Below are 26488 nucleotides of genomic sequence, written 5' to 3'. Positions count from 1 at the left end.
AACAACTAGCAAACCTGACTAAAGCCTTTAGATTACATAATGGTACTATAGCAATATTCATTTCCTGAATCTGACTATTGTACTGTGGTTATAGTATTTATAATCTTAAATATTGATTAAGTAGACTAATAAAATTAGTGGGTTAAAAACTGGTCTTAAAAGTCTGGAATAAGAATACCAGAGTAAACCCAGAGAAATATAAAACAAAGAAAATAGTAAAGAACAAAAATAAATAGAAAAACACAATACAGAAAATCAAAATCAACTGATTGACTATATATGTATATCAGTTAGCTGTCGTCAAAATAATGCTACATGATACAGGTTGGATTCCTGGGAAACAGACCTTGAGATGGAGATTTGCATGCAGGAAATTTATTAGGGAGGACCCCTGGGATAAGTACTTGGCAGGATTGACTAGAGGGAGAAGGTGGACCATATGGTGCATTCTGAATGAAGGCCTCAGCTGACTCCATGGGTTGCTCTGAAGAGTTGTCCCAAATCAGTGTGGAAGGCTGGGCCTTGACACTCCTGAGTCATTGGTTGCAGGCTGCCCTAAGAAGAGAGCATGGCCTTGGGTGATGAATCTTTCTTAAATTGAGATCATTTCAAAGAGGACCAACAGCTGAGGGCTGTCTGTTCACAGCACTTCTAGCACTGGCTAAATAAGTTCTTTATTTTCAGAGGGAAAACACAGTATTCATTATACTGTCCAGAATTTCAGTGGCTTATAATAACAAGCATTGATTTTTTTGTACGCTCTTTGTCTAGGATTCTGCTGAACTAGACTGGGCTGATATAGGTGCCACGCTACAGGTTGTGACCAGATCTTCATGTGTCTCTTCTTCGTTGACAAAAGTCAGTAGCACAAGAGGGCAAGTCCAAATGCAAAAACATTCAGGGCTCTGTTAACTCACATGTCTAAACATCCTATTGGCCAGTCAAGTCACATGTCCAGGTCCAACATTAATGGAGTAGAAGAATATCCTTCTATGGAGGTCCAGGGGAGAAAGTGAATATTTGCTAAAGAATAACCCAGTCTACCATAGTGTGATTCTGCTTAATGAACAAAAGATGAGAATTTCACTGCCAGGATTTAATTGTCAGTCTTTCTCTTAAAATATTTCTATTTGTCATCTCCATCTGTTATGAATGAGATGAAATGTGACAACACCTTCAGTGCTATTTGGCAAAGAAAACAGCTTGTTCTTATAATTTTTAAAATTTATATTTGAATGGATCTTGTATGTTATTTGTAAAGCTATTGAAAAGATGACAACTTTGTATTTATCTGGAGGGAAGACTCAGTTTTTTATTTTAGTTTTTAAGTTCTTTTATTTTAAACTAAGCTATATATACAGTAAAGCGTATTAAGTATCCTATATTTTAGGTACACTGCTTATACATTTTTACATATATATATACATGTAACCACCACCCAGGTCTAGATGAAAAAAAACACACAAAAAACCATCCTGAATCCCAAAAAGGTTTCTCATGCCCCTCTCCTATCAGTGTCCCCCACTTCCCTTCTGAAGTAACAACTGTCAGACTTCAGTTAATTATCTCACCATCAATTAATTGTTACTTTTCTCAAAGTCCATATAAATGGAATCAGCCAGTATGTTCTCTAGTATGTATGTCTAGCTTTTTGTTATCTTACTGATAAACCATAGTCATTGGTTATATGTCAAACTCCAATGTCTTTTTTTTAGCTTACTTCTGTGAATCTTTACTACTGGGTGTTGTCTCTTCTATTATAGAAAGTGTCTTCCATGTTTTACTAATACATTTTCAGGGTAAGATTAGACAATAAAAGTCTATTCAAAAGAAACTGCTATGCTGGAGGGGAGGGTCTAGAGTAGAGGGGTTCAATGGAAAAAAAGGGGGGGACACTTGTAATACTTTCAATAATAAAGATAAATTTAAAAAAAGAAACAAGAAACTGCTATCTATGCCAGAAAGATGGAGTTAATAATAGGAGCTCCAAGCAAATAATGTGATTGGTTTCCTTTGTGCAGTTAGTTATCGATTTCAACAGAATTGTTCCCTAGGAATTCCACAGTGCACGTGCCTGATGGGAATGTTTATTTTGTACATACACTGATTATTACTGCACTCTCTTCTAGGCTATGGAATAAATGTGGGCTTTGGAGGTTTCATAGCTCCTGGTAAGCTGTGAGTCTGCCCCATTCTTTCCATTTGAGTTGTGGCACAATACAGGAGCTAGTCTTCCAAAGGCAGATGCTTACTTCACTGTTCAGTAACACAAACACTCTGTAATCACTTGAGAGTTTGGTCATAACAACTTACAAAGGTTGAGAAAGTACTTTGGTTCTTTGAAGTCTTATTAGATAATAGCTCATTATCAATTTTAAAAGTGACTATAAGAAGAGTATTTTCATTCATCTAACGTGAACAAAAGACAGAAAATCCATTTATGCTTTGAGTGGTTAGTATAATATCAGTTGAGAAAAACTCATTTAATTCTCTCACTTCTGGTTTCATAGCACTCGTTAATTATAAAAATTACTTCTACCTCCTAAGGAATCTCAGCAACATAATTAATTTGTATAATTATTGATTTTGAGTACCATTTAATCTTTTTTAGTTTTGTTATTCATTATAAATACTAGAGGCCCAGTGCACGAAATTTGTGCACTTGGAGGGGGGTGTCCCTCAGCCCAGCCTGTGCCCTCTTGCAGTCTGGGAGCCCTCAGGGGATGTCTGACAGATGGCTCCTTAGTGCTGCCATGGATACAGGAGAGACTCCTGCCACCGCTGCTGCGCTCACCAGCCATGAGCCCGGCTTCTGGCTGAGCAGTGCATCCCCTGTGGGAGCACACTGACCACCAGGGGACAGCTCCTGAGTTCAGCGCCTGCCCCCTGGTGGTCAGTGTGCATCATGGCGACTGGTCGTTCAGCCCTTCAGTTGATTTGCATATTAGTCTTTTATTATATAGGAATTTTAAAAATAATCACTAATGGCCCTGGCTGGGTGGTTTGGTTGGTTGGATTGTTGTCCCTTACACAAAAAGGTTGAAGGTTTGATTCCCAGTCAGGAACATATCTAGGTTGAGGTTCCATTTCTGGTGGTGGCCGTATGGGAGACAACCAACTGATGTGTTGTTGTCAAATTGGTCTCTCTCTCTCTCTCTCTATCTCTCTCTATCTCTTTCTCGCCCCACCTCCCCACTTCCTTTCTCTAAACATATCCTCTGGTGAGGGTTAAAAAAATAACAATCATTTATGAAAATACATTATTAATTGAAGGGATCAATAAATGCTATTGAACTTTCTTTTCATTTTCATAAGTCATATATCCAGAAACAATAATCATTTAGTTTCAGGGATGCTGGAGTTTGCAGAGGACAAGCAAAAAATGAAGATTAATTCTAACATTTTTTGTAACCCCTGCTACAGAAGAATGAGAAGAAATTTACTTGAAAGTTGAGGTTATTATTCTACAATTGTGACACATATAGCAAAAGACTATACATGGTCAGTGGTCTTAGCTGTGCTTATAACTAGGAAATTGATGGTTTCAGGTGTACAGCATAGTGATTGGATATGTATATAATTTATGAAGTGATCCCCCCAATAAGTCTAGTACCCACCTGGTACCAAACACAGTAATTACAATATTATTGACTGTATTCCCTATGCTATACTTTACATCCACATGACTATTTCATAACTACCAATTTGTACTTCTTAATCCCTTCACCTTTTTCACCCACCTCCCCCAAACCCCCACCTACCTGGCAACCATCAGTTTGTTCTCTGTATCTATGGGTTTGTTTCTGTTTTGTTTGTTCATTTATTTTTTAGATTTCACATATAAGTGAAATCATATGGTATTTGTTCTTATCTGCCTTAACTTCACTTAGCATAATACTCTCTAGGTCCATCCATGTTGTCATACATGGTAAGATTTCATTCTTTTTTTATGTCTCAGTAATACTGCATTAAATATATGTACTGCATCTTCTCTCTCTCTTTTTAAAAAACAAAACAAAAAAAACTTTTTATTGATTATTAGAGAGCGAGGAAGGGAAGAGGGATAGAGAGATAGAAACATCAATGAGAGAGAAACATCAATCAGCTAGCTCCTGTACCCACCCTACTGGGGATTGAGCCCACAACCCAGGCATGTATCCTGACTGGAATCAAACTAGTGACCTCTTGGTTCATGGGTTGATTCTCAACCACTGAGCCATATTGTCTGGGCATGTACCACATCTTCTTTTCCAGTTGTCCATTGATGACTTGTGCTGCTTCCATATTTTGGCTATTGTAAATAATGCTGCAATGAACATAGGGATGCATATATATTTTCGAATTGGTGTTTTGGATTTCTTCAGATAAATATCCAGAAGTGAAATAGCTGGGTCATAAGTTTGTCCTATTTTTAATTTTTTTTAGGAGCCTCCATACTGTTTTCCGAAATAGCTCTACGAATTACAATCCCACAAACAGTGCACGAGGATTCCCTTTTCTCCACATCCTAGCCAACACTTGTTATTTGTTGAATTATTGATAATAGTCATTCTGGCAGGTGTGAGGTGATGTTTCATTCTGATTTTAATTTGCATTTCTCTGATGATTAGTGACATCAAGCACCTTTTCATATTTCTATTGATCATCTGTATGTCCTTTTTGGAGAAATGTCTATTGAGGTCCTCTGTCCATTTTTTAATTGGATTGTTGTTGTTTTTGGTATTGAGTTTTTTGAATTCTTTATAATTTTGGATATTGACCCGTTACCAGATGTATCATTGATGAATATGTTCTCCCATTCAGTGGGTTGTCTTTTCATTTTGTTGATGGTTTCCTTTGCTGTGCAAAAACTTTTTATTTGATGTAGTCCCATTCGTTTATTTTTTTCTTTTGTTTCCTTTGCCCAAGGAAATATATCAGAAAAAATATTACTAAGAGAAATGTCAGAGATTTTACTGCCTGTGTTTTCTTGTAGGATTTTTATGGTATTGAGTCTTACATTTAAGTCTTTAATCCATTTTGAGTTTATTCTTGTATATGGTGTAAGAAGGTGGTCTCTAGTTTAATTTTTTCACATGTATCTGTCCACTTTTCCCAACACCATTTATTGAATAGACTGTCTTGATTCCATTCTATGTTATTGCCTCCTTTATAAAATATTAATTGATTAAATAATTATGTCTGGCTCTTTATTCTGTTCCATTGATCTGTCTTTTATGCCTGAATCATGCTGTTTTGATTATATGTAGCCTTGTAGTGTAGTTAGATATCAGGTAGTGTGATTTCTCCAACTTTGTTCATTTTTCTCAAGATTGATGTGGCTATCCACGATCTTTTGTGGTTCCATATACAATTTTGGATTATTTGTTCTAGTACTGTGAATACGTCATTGGTATTTTGATAGGAATTGTGTTGAATCTATTAATTGCTTGGGTATGTTCATTTTAACAATGTTAATTCTTCCAGTGCATGAGCACAGTATATGCTTCCACTTATTTGTATATTCTTCAGTTTCTTTCTTCAGTGTCTTATAATTTTCTGAGTACAGATATTTCATGTAAAAAAAAAAAAAGGTGCAAGACTTGGCTTTCATTGTCAGAAAGTTAAAACAGAACTAGTTCTTACTTGACAAGATTTGATCACCTTGTCCGCCAAACCTGCACCACACCTACATGCTTATCCAGAACTAGAACCAGTTGTCCTGTCTTGTAGTTTTCCTGTATACAAATGGGCATACATGTTATAGATGAATCTCTTTCTCGCCAGTAAAAAAACCACCAAGTTTTTCAAAACTTAAAAGTTTGGAACCTAGTTTATTCTCTCCTGATGGGAGGAAAATGTTACACCCAAGGTACTTTTGCAAAAAGCCACTTTTATTATTGTAACCTGTCTTTTCTTCTTTCAAATTATTCTTTAAATCACTCTTCCTTGAAATTTATAGGAAACCCCCACCAACATAGCTGTTCCAAGCCCTGCCTGGTCATTCTTGGTCTTAAAAATGTCAACCAAGTTAATTTTTAAATGGATAGGTAATTTTGTTTGGTTTGTTTTATACAGATGTGTAATTTTGTTTTGTATTACTACCATTCATTCTCAGTTCAATTTATTTCTTTCTATTTCTCCTTTCTTAGTACATCATTTTCTTAATCCAATCTGAGAAATTTTTTTCTCACTCTCTGACACATGATGTTTTTTGCCCCCTTGATATATTTTTTATTGATTCCAGAGAGAGGTAGAAACATCAATGATGAAAGAGAATCATTGATCAGCTGCCTCCTGCACATCCCACACTGGGGATAGAACCTGCATGCCGGGCATGTGCCCTGACTGGGAATCGAACCGTGAACTCCTGGTTCATACGTAGATGCTCAACCACTGAGCCATGCTGGCCGGGCAACATGATCTATTTTTTAGGATCTTGTTCAGGAAGGCTGTGCCAGCCTTGTATAGTAGCTGAAGTGACTTTGGCATTTTTAACAGAAAGGATGATGAAACATACAGGTTTCCAATTTAATGCCTGGAGGTCCTGGATATCCATAGTTAGGTTGCTATAACAAATGAATCATTAAAAAAAAATACACACCGCCGAAACCGGTTTGGCTCGGTGGATAGAGCGTCGGCCTGCGGACTGAAAGGTCCCAGGTTCGATTCCGGTCAAGGGCATGTACCTGGGTTGCGGGCACATCCCCAGTAGATATGCAGGAGGCAGCTGATCGATGTTTCTCTCTCATCAATGTTTCCAACTCTCTATCTCTCTCCCTTCCTCTCTGTAAAAAATCAATAAAATATATTTTAAAAAAAATACACACCTTAAAAGGCACAAATCAACATTTTCTTAAAGCAGTAAATGATATTTTAAATAATTGTTAACTAATCTGTTATTCAAATTTTTCTTAATTTTGTGAGAAAATAACTACCTCAGTATATGGTTGTTAATTAACTGCATTATGCACTTCAGTATCTGTTCTTAAATAATCTAGGACGTTTGCATTTATGGCTGATCTTTTCTCTCCATTTTGTTTGTTTTCTTTAGTTTCATGCTATGGATACATTATATAGACACAGCTATGACTTGAGCAGTGCAATAAGTGTCTTAGTGCCACTTGGAGGACCTGTTTTATGCAGAGATGAAATGGAAGAATGGTCAGCCTCTGAAGCTACTTTATTTGAAGAGGCACTGGAAAAATATGGCAAAGACTTCAATGATATACGTCAAGACTTTGTAAGTAGAAAATTGTGAATGATATAAAATGTTGAGGTTGGGGATATTTTATTTGTTTTAGAAATCTGTGACTTAGTAATTTTTATCTGCTCAACATAGAATGAAGGCCAGTATTAATTATAAAGGGAGAAATTGACATTTATTCTCGGAATTAATTGTGAATAAGACCCAGGGCCAGGAGGCCTTGAGTTCTTGCTGTAAACCTTGGCAGTATGAATTCATCCTCTTCACCTTTCTGAGGTCTAAGTTTAAAATACGGACAGATTGTCTAACCATTTGCACTAAATATATCTAATATATCTAATTCCTGCCTCTTAAGCTCGTTGCCCTCCTTTAGACCTTCAGTGTTTTTCTAGTTGTCTAATTGTTGAGCCTGAAATTTTGATGTGGACCTTTAATGTGGAAACAACCTGTAAAGCAGAGTAGGAGAATTTGCTTTATAGGCTTTCTATCTTTGACTCCTCTTAATGATATGCAGTATCTAATTTGCCTTTTAAATATTAGATAGTCTTTTCTCCTATTATGTACTTCCTTTTGTCTTTGTGGAATTGCTCTAATTAAGTTTATAATCGCTTTGAAATGGAGAAATTTCCATTTGAGAAGTCTATAAATAGATTTCTATAGCAGCCATTCTTTATAAAAAGTTATGAAAATAGAATCTTTATAGACTATGAAGTATTTGATGCAAGTTAATATCCTGCCTTTTGTGTTGTTGAATTTTTGTTTGAATTATTCCTGAAGAAAAATTATTACTATCAATATGGATACATTAAATTCCAAACATGATAATTAATTAATTAGTGTCACTAACATTTGTTCTTCTGGCAAAACTTCATTCTTACGCAGATTGTTATATGTCATGATTTCAATTTATAGGAGGTGCAGGTGAGGATTTAAAATGCATTGGTGGCATTTAGCTTCAGATGGTCAGAATAATGCACCAGTGTGATGTTATTACTATGGTATATTAATGTACCATACCACTAAATAGAAACCACAAAAACAAAGCCCCCTAAAGAACAAAATCCACAGGTCTGACAAAGGAATAGAAGGAGAAACATTAAAGTGAAACTACTTTCCCTGCACTGAGTGTGACATGCTCATTTTATGTTCTAGTAATTCTGGACCCATTTCAATTCAACAAATGTCTGTTGAGCATCTGCAGCATGCCAGGCCTTCAGGTAGGCACTAGGCATGCAACAGAAGCATAACGTTACTTTAGGGAATGAGTTCATAGTCAACATCAAGTGATTGAAGCACATACACCAATTAATATAAAATGTAGTCATTTCTGTCAGCACTATGAATAAGTATTATGGGGTATTGGGAGGGGAACTATCAGTTGTGCCAGTCAAATCAGAAATGGCTTCACAGAGTTAACTGGCATTTCAGCTGGATCTCTTAGGTAAAGGGAGAAAACAGCAAATTGAAAAGTATACATGAGGTATGATAGCATTCCCAGGCACCTAACACAGGACTGGGAAGTAACTCGCTGAAGAGTAACTTGGTGCAATATACTCAGACACAGAGGCTGACACTGATATGAGATAAAAGAACTGTATGAAAATGAGTATGACAGTAATAATGCTGTTAGATGGTTTTTGTTACCTTCAAGATTTAACAAAATTCTTGTAAATTTGCATTGTGGTATATATTAGTTTTGCTGAGGGTAGTTATATTGCTTGTTGATTAGCCAATCACATTAGGTTTGTAGTATTTTGGAGACTGAAATTTTCCACCAGTGTCAAAAACCTTAAAGAATATATGATACCAGGAGGCTGACTGCCCAAAGGGTTTAAGTTTTTCTGTAGTTTGGAGTGTTTTTAAACTAATTATTCACCTTCACCCCCTAATACTGGTAAAAGTAATACATAAACCTGAAGACCATATATGACAAGCCCACAACTAATATCATATGCGGTGGTGAAAGACAGAGGTACATGAAAAGTACTCAACACCACTAATCATTAGGGAAATATAAATCAAAACCACAATGAAATATCACCTCATATCTGTTAAGACAACTATTATAAAAAAGACAAGAGATAACAAGTGTTGGCAAGAATGTAAAAAGGGCTTGGCATTAATTCTTCATTAAATGTTTGATGGAATTCACCAGCAAAGAAATCTGGTCCTGGGATTTTCTTTGATCAGAGGTTTTTGATCCCTGATTAGATCTCCTTCTTAGTTATAATCTATTCCGATTTTCTATTTCTTCATGATTCAGTCTGGGTAGGTTTTATGTTTCTAGGAATTTATCCATTTTTTCTAGGTTATCTAATTTGTTGGCATATACTTGTTCATAATAGTCTCTTAACATAAGCCTTTGTATTTGGGTCTTCTTTTTTTTGCTTAGTCTAGCTAAAAGTTTTGTCAGTTTTGTTTTATCTTTTCTAAAAAATAGCCCCTAGTTACATTGATCTTTTCTATTTTTATAGTTTTCACTTCATTTACTTCTGCTCTGATCTTTGTTATTTCCTTCCTTCTGCTAATTGGATCCACTCTCTTTCTCCTCCCATCCCCCCTGGATAATTCCTAATGACCTGTCTTTTAGTTCACATATTCTTTTTTTCTGCTTAATCAAGTCTGTTGTTGATGTTCTGTATTGTATTTTTCATTTAATTAATTGTATTTTTCAGCTTTAGAATTTGTTAGGTTCCTTTTCATTATTCTTTGTTGAACTCATTTTGTTTGTATATTGTTTTACTGATTTTATTGCATTGTCTTTCTGTACTTTCTTATAACTTATTGAACTTCCTTAAAACAATATTTTTTAAATTCTCTTTCAGGCAAGTAGTAGATATCCAGTTCTTTGGGGTCAGTAACTAGAAAATTATTGTGTTTCTTTGGTGTCATGTTTCCTTAGTTTTTCATGTTTCTCATGGGCCTGTGTTGATGTCTGTGGATTTGATAGAGCAGTCACCATTTCCATAATTTACAGGTGGTTTTGGTGGGGAAAGGCCTTCACCAGCAGGTGGTGCAAGGGCACTGGCTTATTGGGGCCTGATGTTTCCAGCTCCCAGGTAGGTCAAGTGGCATAGTCACATTCAGCTCCGTCAGCTGAAGTCAATGTTGCTAAAGATTGCAAGGGTCCTCCATGGTGTCTGCATTGGTAGTGAGGACTGTTACAGTCTTCAGTGACAACGGCTGCTGGGGAACTTCCTGATCTCTTTTCTCCCAGGGGGCTATGTCATAGCCAAGGGATCCCTCTTGGCAATGGGTCTGGCTTTGGAGGGACCTTTGGTGGTATTGGTGTGAGGCATGGACACACTTGGATCCGTCACGGAGCCAGGAGTAGATCATGTATGCTCCTTGAGGGGCTAAGTGTAGGGTCTAGGCTGCTGGCCAGTTTCCATGGCTCTGGTACCTGAGATGTGTGCACATATGGAACAGCTGTGGAGCTGAGGTCTGAAGCACAGGTACATGTGGAGCAGCCAGGACTTTGGGGTCCAGGGTATGCACAGAGTTGGAGGTAGGGGCTGGCAGCCCTGTTCCAGGGGGCACAGCAATGTCTTCTGGGAGTGACCCAGCAGCATCTCCTAGCGGCAGCAATAGCTGTTGGTTACCTCAGTGTCAAAAGGTGCTAGTTTTCTCTGCAGAGCAGGCTGCTGTGGTCCATGCCAGCATACACTGTGGAGCCCTGTGCTGGGAAAGCTGCAGGAATTCTGTCCTGGGGGCTGTATGAGTGGCAAAGGCTGCCGGGCCCTCTGTAGAGCAGGTCACTGGGGACCTCAGTGGCACACACCTCATGGCTCATATTGATAGCCTCCACAGTGATCCTTTCTGTGTGGTAATTCATTAATTGCTCCACCGTGTTGCTGTAGGTTCTTAATTTGAGTCTTGTGCCCTCCCAGGGCTATTTTTGTTTGTTGATAGCAGTCTATTTACTGTTTGGTTGTTTGTTTGTTTTTGGGTGGGGGGGAGGGGGCAGACCAAGACTGGTAGCTCCTATTCCTCTATCTTGCTCCCATCCACTTTAAGTTGTCTAGTTTGCTGTCATAAGGTTGTTCATAATAGTCCTATTACCCTTCTAAGGCCTTATATGGACACATGTGCTAATGTGTCCTCTCATACTCCTGATGCTGATGATTTAGCTCTTCTCTCTTTTTCCTTCATCAGTCTGGCCTTAGGGCTTTCTCAATTTTATTGATCTTTGCAAAGAACCAGCTTTTGGTTTGATTGATTTTCTGATTCATTAATTTCTGCTTTTATGTTTATTATTTCCTTCCTTCAGCTTGCTTTGGACTAATGTGCTTTGTCTTTTCCTAGTGTCTTTTTAAGCTTGAATCTTAAATCATTTATTTGAAACATTTCTTGTAATGCAATCATTTATTGGTAGCATATGTTTAGCTAGTAATGATTTATTTCAGCTTTGCCTGAAAAAGATATTTCCTCTATAAAGATATTTCATTCTTTCTAGAATTCATTTATTTTCTTTCTTAATACTCTAAAGATGTTTATTTGGTTTATGCAGCTTCTGATGAGAAAGTTCCTCTATATGTAAATGTTTCTTTTTCTTTGTGTTCAAGATTTTTCTTTACTCTTGGTTTTTAGTAGTTTTACTACTACATTTTGCCTGGGTGTGTTTTTATTTGTAATTATTCTACCTGTAGTTCACTTAGTTTCCTAGAGCTGAGATTTTCTGTTTGTGCGTTAGTTTGCATAATTTGTATTGATTCGTCTTCTAGTACACTAATGCTTTTCTTGGCTATATCCAGCAAACTGATTAACTTGTTAAAGGAATTCTTCAAACATGATAGCATGTTTTTTTTTTCACATGTATACTTTATTCTTTTTTATGCTTTCTATCTGTGTTTAAATTCACCATCTGTTTGTGTTGTCCACCTTTTCAACTGGATTCTTTGTTATAATTATCATAGTTTAATATCTGATACTTCCAAAATGTGGGTCATATTGGAGTCTATATCTGTTGCCTGATTTATTTCTTGAAAATGGGACATTTATTTTCATGCTGTTTTTTAATGTCTTCTATCTTTGAGTGGATATGGAACATCCTGTGTAAACAACATAGGCTGAGTTAAGCAGTATTTGTATTCTGAAATGAGCATGCCTCTTCATCTAGGTCATTATTGTAGGGGATTGAGTCTGTCTGGTTAGTAGTGGGCCAGGTTTGAGTTTTCCTGTTCTTTTAAAGAAAGTGGAAAGGAGGGAGGGAGGGACGGAGGGAGGAAAAAGGAGGGAGGGAGGGAGGGAGAAAGAAGGCAGGAAGAGGAAGGGAGGGAGAGGGAAGGAGGGAGGGAGAAACATCAATGTGAGAGAGACATCAAATGGTTGCCTCCCATATGCACCCCAAACCATGACCTCCTGGTTTTCGGGTTGACGCTTGACCACTGAACCACACTGTCCGGGCTTGATGTTTTGTTTTCCCCATATATTTTTCTGTTACTAAATTCTAGTTTAATCAGAAAACATACTCTGTAAAAACCAAATTTTACATTTTTGTGATTTGATTGCTTCTGACCCAGTGTATGGCCTGTTATGGTGAATGTTCTGTGTGCTCTTGGAAAGAATAGATATTTTGCTGTTAGGTGGAATGTTCTGTAAATGCTACTTAGGTCAAGTTTATTGATAGTGTTGTTCAAGTCTTCTGAAGCCTTATTGATTTTCTGTCTACTTGTTCTATTACTTATTGAGAGAGCTATTACTTATTGAGAGAGCAGCATTAAAAGTCTCTAGCTATAATTGTGGAATTTCTATTATTCCTTTCAATTGTAATTAGGTTTTTGCTTTTAATTATGTTAAACTCTATTATTAGGTACATGCACACTTAGGATTATTATGTTCTCATGGTGAATTGACCATTTTATCTTTAAATCATGCTTCTCTATTCATGGTAATACTCTCTGTGGCGAAGTCTACTTTATTTTCTATTAATATAATTACTCAAACTTTATTTTTTTACATGATAGATCTTGTTTTCATCCTTTTATTTTTATCTTATTTATGTCCAAAGTGGGCTTTTTGTGGACAGAATACAGTTGTATTTTAAAAACATAAATAATATGACAAGCTCTGCTTTTTAGTTGTAGTTTTTAAAACTAATATAATTATCATAATATAATTATAAGTTTAAATCCATCATCTGAGCACTAATTTTCCATTTGTCCCATTGTTTTTTGTCCTTTCCTCCTTATTGATCAACTTTTTATGATTCCCTTTAATCTATACTAGTGGCTTACTAATTAAACTTTTGTTTTATTTGTTTAGTGGTTTACAATATGCATCTTCAAAGTACCATAGTCTACCTTTCAACCAAATACCACTCAATTACATAGATTATAAGAATTATATAACAATGCACTTCCAGTTCCTCCTTCCCCTTACTGTGCTTTTGCTGCCGTACACTCTATGATCACTATTTTTTGCTTCAGATAATCAGTGATCTTTTAAAGAGATTTTTAAAAAATATCTTTTTCCATAACTATAACTATATAAAATATATTTACTTATATTTACTTATTATTATTATTTTTTAAAAATATATTTTATTGACTTTTTACAGAGAGGAAGGGAGAGGAATAGAGAGTTAGAAATATCGATGAGAGAGAAACATTGATCAGCTGCCTCCTGCACACCCCCTACTGGGGATGTGCCCGCAACCAAGGTACATGCCCTTGACCAGAATTGAACCTGGGACCCTTCAGTCCGCAGGGCGACGCTCTATCCACTGAGCCAAACCGGTTAGGGCTACTTATTATTTTTTACCATTTCTGCCCCTGTTCATTTCTTTATGTAGATTCAAAATTTTATCAGCAGCAGGGGCTTTCTCAGGCTTCCTGCTCTTGCCCAGTTCTTTCTGAACACCTGATGGAGGTCTGTGGCCAGCGTGTGTGGATTCCCCTTGTGTCTAGCCCAGGGGTGGGCAAACTTTTTGACTCGAGGGCCACAATGGGTTCTTAAACTGGACCGGAGGGCCGGAACAAAAGCATGGATGGAGTGTTTGTGTGAACTAATGTAAATTCAAAGTAAACATCATTACATAAAAGGGTACGGTCTTTTTTTTTTTAGTTTTATTCATTTCAAACAGGCCGGATCCGGCCCATGGGCCGTAGTTTGCCCACGGCTGGTCTAGAACTTTCTTCTGTTAAACAGTTGTTGTAGCCCACTGTTGACCTTTGGTAAATTTTTTGTGTTCTTCTTACTTTAATTTTTATTGGTCACCTGTTTCTTTTATGCTCTGCCAAAGTAAAGGTAGTTCATGAGTCCTGTGTCTCTTCAGAATGATTTTGGAATTCAGTTGATTGTCTTGTAACCTTAGCTTTAAGATAGACTCACAAATTGTTAAAGTTTTTGTAGATTATCTTTTTCCCCCCCTAATTTTTAGGGTAGGAATGACATTCTCCTGTGGAATTCTATATCCTAAACCTAAACAGAAACAGAACCTGAAATATGTAAAGTAACCTATAAAGTTCGAAGTTCAAAATAGCCAGGTCTTTCTTTCTTCATGCAATCAAGTCAGTTTAACAAAAATATTTCCTAGCTGTTCCAGATAACAAAAACACAGTAGCTATTATGAACAGAATGGGATATAAATTCGGAAATTTGTTGCTAAAATCATTGAGAGGGTTGGAGAAGTAGGCCCCAGGCTAGGTTTCAAAACAATCCCACAGAAATGGCCCAGCGAGTGAGCTCCTACCTCTGCCCCATATGGAAACTGGGAAGCTGCTGGGTTAACTTCTGCTCCAGGATCACACTACTTCACCTTGATGTTGGGATCAGGAAACCACTAGCAGAGCTTTGGGCTCTAGAACCATTTTGTGCTTCTTCAATGCAGCAGAATACTAGTAATTGCCTGGTGCACCATCCTCTCTTAACCCTGCTTACTTCACTTCGGAATTTAGGTCTTATACACATACGGTACATCTGATTGGAAGAAATAAATCACAAGGGAGTCTTGGAAATATGTTTGGATTTCTGATCTTTACATTATAGGAAAGTGAAACTACAAGGAAGTTGGAAAGGATACTGAACAAACTGTAATTGGAAATGACAGAATCCATTTGAGTGAGCTAGTTTAAGGAGGAAGAAATTTATTATAGGGTGTTAGAAGGCTTACAGAACCTCTATGACAGCGGTTCTCAACCTGTGGGTCGCGACCCCTTTGGGGGTCAAACGACCCTTTCACAGGAGTCGCCTAAGACCATCGGAAAGCACACACATAATTACATATTGTTTTTGTGATTAATCACTATGCTTTAATTATGTTCAATTTGTAACAATAAAAACACATCCTGCATATCAGATATTTACATTACGATTCTTAACAGTAGCAAAATTACAGTTATGAAGTAACAGTGAAAATAATTTTATGGTTGGGGGTCACCACAACATGAGGAACTGTATTAAAGGGTCATGGCATTAGGAAGGTTGAGAACCACTGCTCTAGGAGTTTCCAGGGATTCAGGTTTAGATGCTTCACAGCCAGGACTTGTGAAGCCAAGAGCACCCCACAATGGCAGTGTTCTAACAGGAACCTCACTACAAAGACTGCTGCCTCTGCCACCAGTCTTGCTCAGTTTCTGCTTTCACTTTGATTCTGTCAATAAATGCCACATCTCTAGGGTCTATTCTTCAAGCACTTCACTTCTTACCAATTTTTGTATTAGAGTGCTTTTGATTATGGGTGAGGGAAACTCATCCTCACCTAGTTTAGAATAAAGAATAAAGGTATGGGTTATCTTAGAGTTCTTAGTTGCTAAGTTCAGAATTCACTATATCTAATATCAGCAGAAAGGAATGTAGGATATTAAGTTCTCATAGAATCTCTGGAGGACTATAGAACCAGGCTTGGATGCTATACTTTTCAGGAACATTGGAAACACCCATGCCCTCTGCTGCTTGGCACCCATGATTTCAAGCTTCAGTTGAGAAAGGTCAACAGAGATGGCCCAGAAGAACATGATATCTCAACCATTGTTCTTGCCAAACTATCCAATCTCCCTGCATGCAGCCTCATTTTGATGTTGCTCACTTCTGTATCTAAATGTCATTCAGGTTTGTCAGTTTGGCTAACATAGCCCATTAGTCTGCACCTTTGTTCAAGGGTATCTGGGGAAAATACAGTTTAGGGTTTCAAGGAAAATGAGCTAGAAGTGGTTTGGAAGTGGATGTATAGTATCTGCCACCTTTGACTAATCATTCATACTTGCTTTCTGTACCTGCTTCCTTCCATATATCAACTTTTAAACAGTAGTAATTATTCCTGAATCATCGGAAAATGTGGTACCATTTCTTCAAATGGGGAGGCACAAATTTACTGTCATAGCATCTCTGGTTGATGTTTAGTCTTCCTCTGATTTTAGTCACAACCCAGCTTGTAGCTTCTACATTAAATTATAATGGTAAAATCATCAACAACAGACCTTATAAAAAATAGAAAGGGAATTGGGGTGCAGGAGGGAAATAATTATACCAAGCAAGGAGGGAAATATGGATGACTTCTTTAGTCGTCTTTTTCTCTGTTTTTGAAACTCATTCTGAGGACTTCATTGGCATTCAAAATCGACTTCCCTCACTCTTCTTTTCCCCTCAGTACTTTTAATAATCACAGTTCTTAATCTGGTAGGGTGACCCAAACTTCATTTTTTCAGGGTTCTGGGCCCTGGTTAGAAGCAGTATTTTGTGGGAATAAGTCTTTCATAAGTCTGTGGGTGGTTTGCTAGCTAATGCATTATAGGCAGAAAAGGCAAATCATATTTAGAATAATAGTCTGTTCAATGAGAACAGATGGCTGCTATTCTATGATGCTGAGAGTTTAATGTAACTGACATGTTACCAGGAATGGGAGGCCCAGTGTACTCCGTTCCTTGCAGATTGGACACCTGGAGTAATTGGATCAGATTTGGTGAGAGGACATCCCGTGTAGCACCCATGTGTAATCTCTGTCTCCTTGCCTCTGTGTCCACTTGTTTTTGTATCCTTTGAGTATTGGTGTGGTTAGGAAAAGAGTCTGGTTGATCATCATAGAGGAGATAACTTTATCCACCTGATATTAATGAGAATTTTTCTGCAAAGGGAACTTATGAGTAAGCATGAGGACACAAATATCCTCACACTCAGGTCTGTCCCATAAACCTCTTTTCTAAGCCTTATTGTTACCAATATTCTAATCTGATTTCTTTCAAGTCTCTGATCATTGTAACAAGTGAATAACCACTGCCCACAAATGGGTATGGATTAGTAATTCTGGCCATCTCTCCTTCAACTCAAAGTAGAAAGCCAGATGTTTACTCTAATATTCCACCCTCCAAAAGGATCTACCTTCTTTACTGTGCTTTAGAGCCACTCCTGCTTGGGGCTGAAATGCAGGAGTAGGCTAGTTCTACTTGTTGCCAGTATATCGTGCAAAGCCATCTGCCACAGTCAGATTTCTTTCCTCTTAAATTGACATGTCCTAGGAACTCCCATGAAGCCATAAGTGAGAGTTGAGGAAGAAATGATACTGCATTAGGAGTAGACATACTAGGGCATGTTTCTCATGTGTTCATGACCTCCTCTTCTTCTTGATAAGGGAGTGGTGGTGCTGAACATGCCTGATTAGGATTTCCTGGTTTACCGTTAGGTAAAGTCTGGCTCATGATGAAGCTCAGGTTACATGGTCCCTTGGTTTCCAGGTTTCCAGGTAATTGTATGTCAGGGGGTTATTTCTCAAAAGAATAATAATTAAGAGATGAAGAGTTTTTAGCTTACGTAAAACCTTAGGGGACTCTGCCAGTAACTGTCATGCGGTCTCACCCTATTTGGTCATGTCATAAGCTCCTTAAACCATCCCTCAGACCCTTTCAAATCCATTAGATTGCTTGTTGGATTGGAGAAAACTGCTTTAGTTGTAATGCAAATGCCAGTGACTGAGCAGATTTGGTCCTGCAAGACCATATTTGTAATTACTGTTGTAATTGCCACCCAATTAAACTTAAAATAAGTTCCTTTCCCTAAACTCCATCTGTTTTTACTTCAGATCAGATAGGTGAATTAAATGTGCAGGTGATAGGAATGGCAAAGATGTTTTACTAGTACATGTGGGAAACTACTGGCAGTCTGGGAAGTACTATTATTTTTTCTTTGACTAAATAATTTTTTCCTTTTCAGTTACAGTTGACATACAATATTATGTTGGTTTCAGGTATACAACCCAGTAATTAGACATTATATAACTCACTGAGTTTAGGAAGTACTGTTTTAATTCTCTCACCCGATAGTGCATTAGGGACAGCAAGATGGGAGTCAGAGGGAGTGCTGAGTCACCTATCTGTAAAAGTCTGCTGCTACAGTTAAAAGTTGTGAATGTTATCAGTCATTTTGTTTGAAAGTTGATCTGCCCTGATTTGCATCTTGAATGACTAACAAATCTCCCTTTACAAAAGGACATACTGAATATATTCTTTGGTTGTGGGTCTCATGTGTGGGAGCTCATGTGACCGTTTTTGAATAATGAAAAATATCAAAGACAAGCTTTCTGTTTTTCTAGTATGAACCACACTTGACTATGTTTTTCTTCTGAGATTTTTTTAAATTTATTTTACAACAAAAATAAGTCAATATAGAGCAGTTTTTTAAAGGATGGGAAGTATGTCACAGACCACACGCCACCCAATGGTAGCTGGCATCTTTGGAAGTTTAAGTTACTGGCTAGATCTATTTCAATATCATTTCTAAAATTTGTATTCCTGGGTAAGTCATAAAATAGTATCAGTCATAAAGTTTATAATTTTTAGCAAAACGGGAAGTAGAAAGGAAATGTGTTATATTAGTCCTAACTGAATATAACTTATTTGGGATACCCTTTGCTAAGAATTAATTGCAGTTTTCATAAACTGGATGAATCTTCTATGTGGATATTTGACTCATTATTTTAAAGTAGTAGTTTTAAAGGAAAGCAGTTGCTATAGTAGCTTGTTTTTATTGTCATATTAAATATATTTTCAGCTCCCTTGGAAATCATTGACTAGCATCATTGAATATTATTACATGTGGAAAACTACTGACAGATACGTGCAGCAGGTAATTTTTTTATATCACTACCAATATGATTGCATTAAAGTGAACTTTCTGTTTACATTTTAATATTTCTTAGCAATATACTTAATTTAAAATTTGTCTTGTTTGCTTTATCTTTTCTAGACTATTTTAAACTGCATGATTTCATATCCTTAAGATATTATTTTAAGATTTTAGTCTTAATATATTTTTTTTTACTTCAGAATTTATTATGATAGCTATTTTGGAAGGACAACAGGGAAGGTACCGCTAGAGAGGCAGTGTTTTCCTTGCAGGTGCCTGGTGCCTCATCTCTTTGTGAGTATACTTGGAGGGAATGCCCTAAGATGTGATGTTAGCACACACCTTTTGAGCAACTTATTTTTACATATTGAAAATTTAGACCAATGCCATTTGTGTGGATATATCTCCTAAATCTTTTAACTGTAAAGTTAGTCTTACTAGTTTGATGCCTTGGTGTACTGTACATAAATTTTTATCCGAAGTTATTTCTAGATGCAGGGAATGATTTGTTTCTGACTCCTTCCTACATGTCCCAAATTGAGGTAACTCTCTCAGTTACTTATTTCGAGCACTATTTCCTGGGAAAAGGCACATTTTCCCGAAGTGACCCCAGTCAGTACTTGTTTTTATATTCTTCTAGTCTCATGTCAGAACTGGTAAGGAAAGGGGCAAATATATTTAACACAGACATTATTTTTCCTAAGTATGTGATTGCACAGTGGCAAGTGTTGGATGCTATAAAAATACATTTTAAGGATCACTTTAAAAATTGCCATAGTGAGTTGTTGAGATCATGAATAGTGAATAGCCAGCCACCCATGGCTTATTGAAACATTTCCAGAATCAACATCATGTATAATTTAAAAAGGGCTTATTTGAAACAATTTAGGTAAATAGAAATGAAGACCAGGTGTTCTGAAAACTGTTTCTCAAAGCAGAAAGAGTCCCCAAAGATGGTGGAGATGATTGCTCAAGGATGGTTGAAAATATTTGGATAAAATTCTTTTCAGAAATTTCAACTCCGTCCCTAAAAGTTTTAAGTTGTCCCCCTAAATGTTTTTGTTTACTTCTCATTGAGAAAATGAGGAGAAATAATTTGGTTTATCTTATTTTTTATATCTACCATATATTATTTTCCTTCCCTATTTGCATTCATGTTGTGTTGATCAGTTTCTGGATTTGACTACATAATCTTTTTCCCATTCCTTTTCCTGCATTTGGCTCCTAATTGGTTCCTAAAATCTGATGTGAGTTCAGCCAAGCTATAAAGTATACTGCATACCTCCCAACATTTGAGGGTAAATGCTTATTTAATTGTACTTAGAATAGTTACTATCTCTTTCTTTTGCATGGACTTTGAAAACTAATCACCTCTGAATATTTTTCTAAAAGTAAAGATGATGTGTGTTTTTTTTCCTCCCAGAAAACCAAAAGAAGAAATACGGTAGAAAATAAATTTGAAAAGTAAAAACGGTTACTTACAAGTCCTGTTTATTCACTCATGTGGGGGACGGAGTTGTTCATTGCTTTACTTTTAAAATCTATGTCTAAAACGTTATTAATACTTACAGTTCTGTTTCTCAGAATCTAGTGACTTTTCTTAGAAATTACTGCAGCTTATATGCACATTTTAAAATGGCAACTTTTGAATTATGCTTTAAATTCATTTTCTTGTGGATTTTTTAAAACAATGAAGTGGTAATAGTTGCTAAGCATTGTATGTAAAATATTTTATGTATCTTTTGAATTAGAAACGTCTAAAAGCAGCAGAAGCAGAGAGTAAACTGAAACAAGTGTATATCCCAACTTAGTAAGTAATGGAAATCTTTTAAAATATTTGTCATGGTATTAATTCTATCAAAACAAAATATGTCATTTTGGTCAGTTCCAGTCAAATTTGAATTCATTGTGTATCTTATTTTCTTCCACTACAAAGCATGAGACTTGCTTCCCATTATATCACTATAGTAATATTTTTAGAGAGAAAAATGGCTGGTAGGAAAAATACCACGTAGACAACAAAAGGACTAGAGAAAGAATGTCCCTAAATTGTACTTCTGTCACAGCTGTGGGGAAAGTGTTAGGAAACTAACCTATGAAACTATTGTTTAAAGCAAATGTATTTCAGAAAGCTACCAACTCATGAAACTTGTATGTGGTAGAATGGATTTTTTTGGTTAATGCACATTGCCCTTTTGAGGCATGTTGTTTATTTAGTTGATAATTTTATATTATTTGCTTAGGGCTAGGGTTAGGGAAAGTAATTGGAATCATACTTTGTATATGTTGGATAAATAGTGAATAACTTTTTATTGTTTTGGCTTAGCATTCTATCATTGTTTTCCTTTGGAGTTAGAAAACATTGTTATATCAACATGGATGCCAATTTTCTTTTCATATGCTATGTTTTAAATGAATTATAATCTTTTTCTTGAGATCTTTGGATTTCAATCATTCATTTGTTCAGAAAAATTTAGTTTATTGAGCACCATATATATAGTGCTATCCTAAGTTCTTTAGGAATAATAATGAAATTTACTACAAAGTTCTATGTACTGCTCCAAGATTTTTCTTACTCTGTGAGCTCAGTACAGTTGCCTTTATACTTAGCCTTTTGTTTACTGAATTTTGATACATTAAGACAGTTTTATATACTAGTATAAGAGGCCTCATAGGAATGAATTGTAATATTTCTTACTAATCTTTTTTTTAAAGTCCTCACCCAAGGGTATGCCTTTATTGATATTTGAGACAGAAGCCAGGGTGTGGTTGGGTGGAGACATACACATGCACACACACATTGATGTGAAAGAGGAGATCGAACCTACAACCTGGGTATGTGCCCTGACCGAGAATCAAACCCATAACCTTCTGGTATAGGGACAACACTCCAAACCACTGCGCTACACTGGCCAGGCATCTTACTAATGTTTTATCTCAAGACAGATAATATGTAATTTATGGGGCCCATAATTTTTATTCAGAGATATAATGTCCCTTCTGCAGAGTGGTTTCTAATATTTTTAAATTTTATATAGTTTATTTGAGTTATTTACAAAAGAATAACTCCCCAAAAGAATAGCTTCCCATTATATCACTATAATAATATATCATCTGTCTCAGATTTTCAAAAGCAGGCATACCAGCTTTCTTGAACTTTACAATGTTTGTCATATCAAAGGAAAAGTGCATTCACCAAGCTAAGAAACTGTGGTGGAGAACCAGGTTAGGTCTAGGTCATTTTGAGTTTGTTGTGTCCACAGAGGTGTTGAATATATTGTTGGATATATTGGAGGGGAAAGTTCTGGGCTAGAGATACAAATTTGAGCTTCATCAGCATATATCATTGTGTTTTAAACTATGTATGAGATTTCATAGGAGAATCAATAAGAAAAAAAATGCCTTGGACCAAGCTTGAGGAAATCTAGTATTTATATGTCAGATACAGATAGAGAATGAAAGCTAAAAAAGAATAGCAAGGTGAGTGCATTATTATCATTAAAGCTGAGAGAGGAGTGGGTTTCAAGGAGGGAAAGAGATCAACAGTGTCAGATGCTGGTGAGAAATAGCCAGGGAACTTAGCATCACAGAAGTTATCGGTGATCTTTAATGCCGTGGTGAGGACTGCATAGAGCCACGGTGCTGCAGACACTGAAGGTTGCAGCTCTCAAGAAACCTGGCTGCAAAGGGCAGTCGAGAGAAAGTTCTCGGCTTTGGGGGGTAGGTTGGGATAGAGAAATGGGAGAGTTTTTAAAATAGGAGAAATACATTATATGTTAATGAGGAGGGTCCAGGAAGGAGAATCAAGGGAACAAAGTTCTCAAGAGGATGGAGGGGTAGAATCTGGAGCACTGATGGGGGAGGAAAGGTTTTGGCATCAGATAAAAGGACAGTTTCATATAATGTGACTTTAAAACATCTTTCATGTTTTTCTTAGAGTAAAAGTTTATCTGGATGGTCACATTGACCTCAGTCATTTGTGCCCTGAATTAACCTGCAGGTACTTGGTTTTGCAAAACATAGTTTAAGTGATTCACATGTTTACGTATATTCAGCCTTTGAACACTTGTTTTCCTTTTGCAATTATTATAATATTAAGGTCAGTAGTTTATTCAGTCAAATAACGTTCTAGATTCAGGTGAGGAACTAAAGTTGTATGTACTCTTGTTCTTTTTTTCAGGCAGTTCAACTGTAAATTTATATTAGCTCTTTTTCAACACATATATTTTAGCCCAGGGTTAAATATCAGAAATTTTCATATTTTGGGGAAGTCATTTAATTTCAAGGGGCCATCATGTCTATTAGCTATAATAGATTTTTAAAAATCAGAAATATTATATCTCTTGGACATCTTAATCATTCTAAATTACCACTTTTCATTTTGTACATTTCCACATGAAAACTATAAGAAGAGAAATACATTCTTTCTGGCTTAAAATGTGTTTTTTAAAACCAATTTGTCTTCCAAACACATTGCTGGCACAGGTTAAAGTGTAAATAATAGCCCTGTATATAGAATAGGGACTTCAGAGCACTCAGAGGTTCAATGATTTCATCTGGGGGTGGTGATGGGTGTCACCAAGAGTTACAGTAACAATGCCAGGAAGAAATCTTAATTTGCTGTCAGGCCAAGTTTACATACTAGGCTTTTGCTGGTAATTGGAACTATGGGAATGAAAAACAGCAAAGAGGAAACTCCTGAACCAACTCTGTGTGGAAACGCCAAGTGTCTTGATAGTTGTGACCACTCATTACTTTAGTAATCATGGGAAGTTATAGTCATTCAGCATTTATTTCTCCCAAATAGACGTGAACGTTCCTTGAAGTCAGGTACTGAATAAATACATGTTAAGTGAATTATGAGTTTATTGAGGACATACTATATATACCTGTGCAGTATCCTCGGTCATGGCTTATAAGCTGGGGAGTTAGCCTACCCTAGATGGGGACAAATTAGCCATGTTTGCACAGCAAGTAGAAGGTAATCTGGGGTACATGTTTCTGGGGAATTATGGCGCTGGGAAATTTGCACGTACACTTCTGATGATGTCACTCTTTTCCTCCTAAAATTTTTTCTTGAAGAGAAAAACCTCTACTTTCCAATGCTATGTAATCTTCATAAAAGTTCAAACATAATAGAAATTACTACCATGAACAAAGTCTCCTGAAATGCTGACTTAACTCTGGATATGCCCCATTGACAGCCAGTGTTTGTGTTGATCATGGTCTTTTGTAAGTTCCCTCAGGAGTCAGCAGGACCAGGACAGTGCCTTCCTCTGAACACAGCACATCGCCTTCGGCTTCATTTATATGATTCATAAAAGTATTTTATGTTCTCAGGAGAATTTGTGATAGCTAATACAGCTTAATAACTTGTATTTTTCAAAATAATCAGAGGGTGTCCTAAGGAAATTGTATTTGTGTGGAGAAGAGAGATGGCTGTATTTATTTTGTGAGTGTCAGGCATAAGAGATCGGTTTGTACATAGCCTTGTTTTATAAAGATGAATGGTTTGGGTTCACTTTTACCAGTGTATTTCTTCTTCACCAAGCATTCAGATTTATTTATGTGTAATTCAGATAAATCAGTAATGAAGTGTAGAGCCTTTGCCTTATTTGTACAAGTCATTTTTATGACCTTACTTTACATTTCATTGGAAGCAGCAAACCGAATCCCAACCAAATATCCACCAGCAATGGCAAACCTGGTACTGTGAATGGGGCCGTGGGAACCACATTCCAGCCGCAGAATCCCCTCTTAGGGCGAGCCTGTGAGAGCTGCTACGGTAAGTTTTCTCCAGCGGGGCTTTCTTTTCTCATTTGAGGCCTGTCTCTGAAGTGCGTGGAACTGTGCTGGCACTGTGGGCGGAAGGTACATGAGGTCAGTACTGCGCAGAGGGCAGAATAATGCAGCCTTAGAGTGAAAAGATGCCCATCCTTACCTTCCGCCTGGACACTGACTATTTAAGTCTTGTGTTTCCTTTGATTTGCTTTTGTGGGGTCCTGTGTTTGTTGATACAGCATTGTTAGCTGAGTTGCATTCAGAGTTGGTACTAGCTTTGTGCAAACCATGGTCCCATGAAATATTCCAAATCCCCTTTTGGAGTTTTTCAGTGTACTTTGACAAATTAAAGGCTCCAAATAATTCTGTAGGAAACACCTGTGTGGGGGTAAACTGCTGTTTATAGTCCTCAGACCAGATGCCCTCAGAGCACTGGTTTGGGAGATGCAGTTCTATGATATTTGTTTTTGGTCTCAGGATCCCAATTTATTCATTCCTGTCAAAAATCTCTACCAGAGGCTGGTAGTATTATATTTATTGGGTTGGTGAGATGAATTGTTACATAGTTGATATACTTTTTATGTTTATGTAAAATCTCATACAACAATATCATCTCTTAATGGAGTATTGGTGACATTATCATCTATGTTTTCTACCAACCAAAGTATGCTTGGGTGGGAGAGGGAAGAAAACGAATATTTATTAAAAGTCTACTTGGTCCCTAGTTTTTGTCTCTCAGCAGCTCTTTGAGGGTAGATGCAGCCGCCTGCCCTAAGGACATATGAATGAGGGCGTTTCAGCATTAAAAAGGCTCTTAAAACCAAATCATAAAATTTCTCTTCTGAAACCAAGGAAGGTGTGAGCCAGACAAATTGTGACTTCATAGAAATGGTACATATCTACCCATTTTCTGCACCATGGGAGCACAAGGGGAAACAGTTTGTGGAAAATTAGCTTCTTTTGGTCAAGATTTTACATGAACTGCATCACAAATGTTTTTGAATTGGGAATTCTTAGATTTCGAAGTGCATTTATATTTAAATAAAATTTAAAAAAAAAGAATCCTGGAGATAAATGGTAGTGACTTAATCTGTCTTGTCTTTTATTTATAACCCCCTTTAGACATAAATAATCTCACATATACCTTTAAATAATTATTCTGTCATTTTTCTGTGTGCATGACAAATAAGCACTCTTAATTTTATAATATTTATTTTTGGTTCATATTTTAAAATAATTTCTATCAAAATAATATAATATGTTTGTAAGATTTGTAGAAAAAATTGCTCTTTTCTATTTGTCATTTTTCAATTGAACATGAATGAATTATGTGTGGAGAAAAGCATTTGTTGACAAATATTAAATGACATGTCTTAGTTTGGGGTAAAAATTTTGTTTTCAGAATCTAAAATAAGTCCATGCCTAATATGTAAAATTCTTATCATTTGTGTTTGTAAAAAATCA

At 36.6% G+C, this 26488-nt stretch overlaps 1 protein-coding gene across 8 annotated transcripts in view; it reads left to right on the top strand.

Annotated features, from left to right (window-relative positions):
• Window positions 1–26488, top strand: part of MTA3 (metastasis associated 1 family member 3) — a 165360-nt gene that overhangs the window by 112924 nt on the left and 25948 nt on the right. For 7 of the 8 annotated variants that reach the window (XR_001346010.2, XR_001346007.2, XR_002827169.1 and 4 more), the window contains exons 9-12: window positions 7034–7222; window positions 19169–19243; window positions 20995–21053; window positions 24904–25028. Coding sequence is in view for 5 of the 8 variants with exons in the window: in XM_014447846.2 (XP_014303332.2) it covers window positions 7034–7222; window positions 19169–19243; window positions 20995–21053; window positions 24904–25028 (448 nt within the window). In the remaining 3 variants the exon portion in view is untranslated. The remainder of the gene's footprint in view (window positions 1–7033; window positions 7223–19168; window positions 19244–20994; window positions 21054–24903; window positions 25029–26488) is intronic. The other variant, XM_023747374.1, reaches the window with a different exon arrangement.

The sequence above is a fragment of the Myotis lucifugus genome, unplaced genomic scaffold, assembly GCF_000147115.1.
Source record: "Myotis lucifugus unplaced genomic scaffold, Myoluc2.0 scaffold_6, whole genome shotgun sequence".
NCBI lineage: Eukaryota > Metazoa > Chordata > Mammalia > Chiroptera > Vespertilionidae > Myotis > Myotis lucifugus.
The sequence above is the reverse complement of the archived record's forward strand: the minus strand, read 5'-3'. Positions and strand labels throughout refer to the sequence as shown.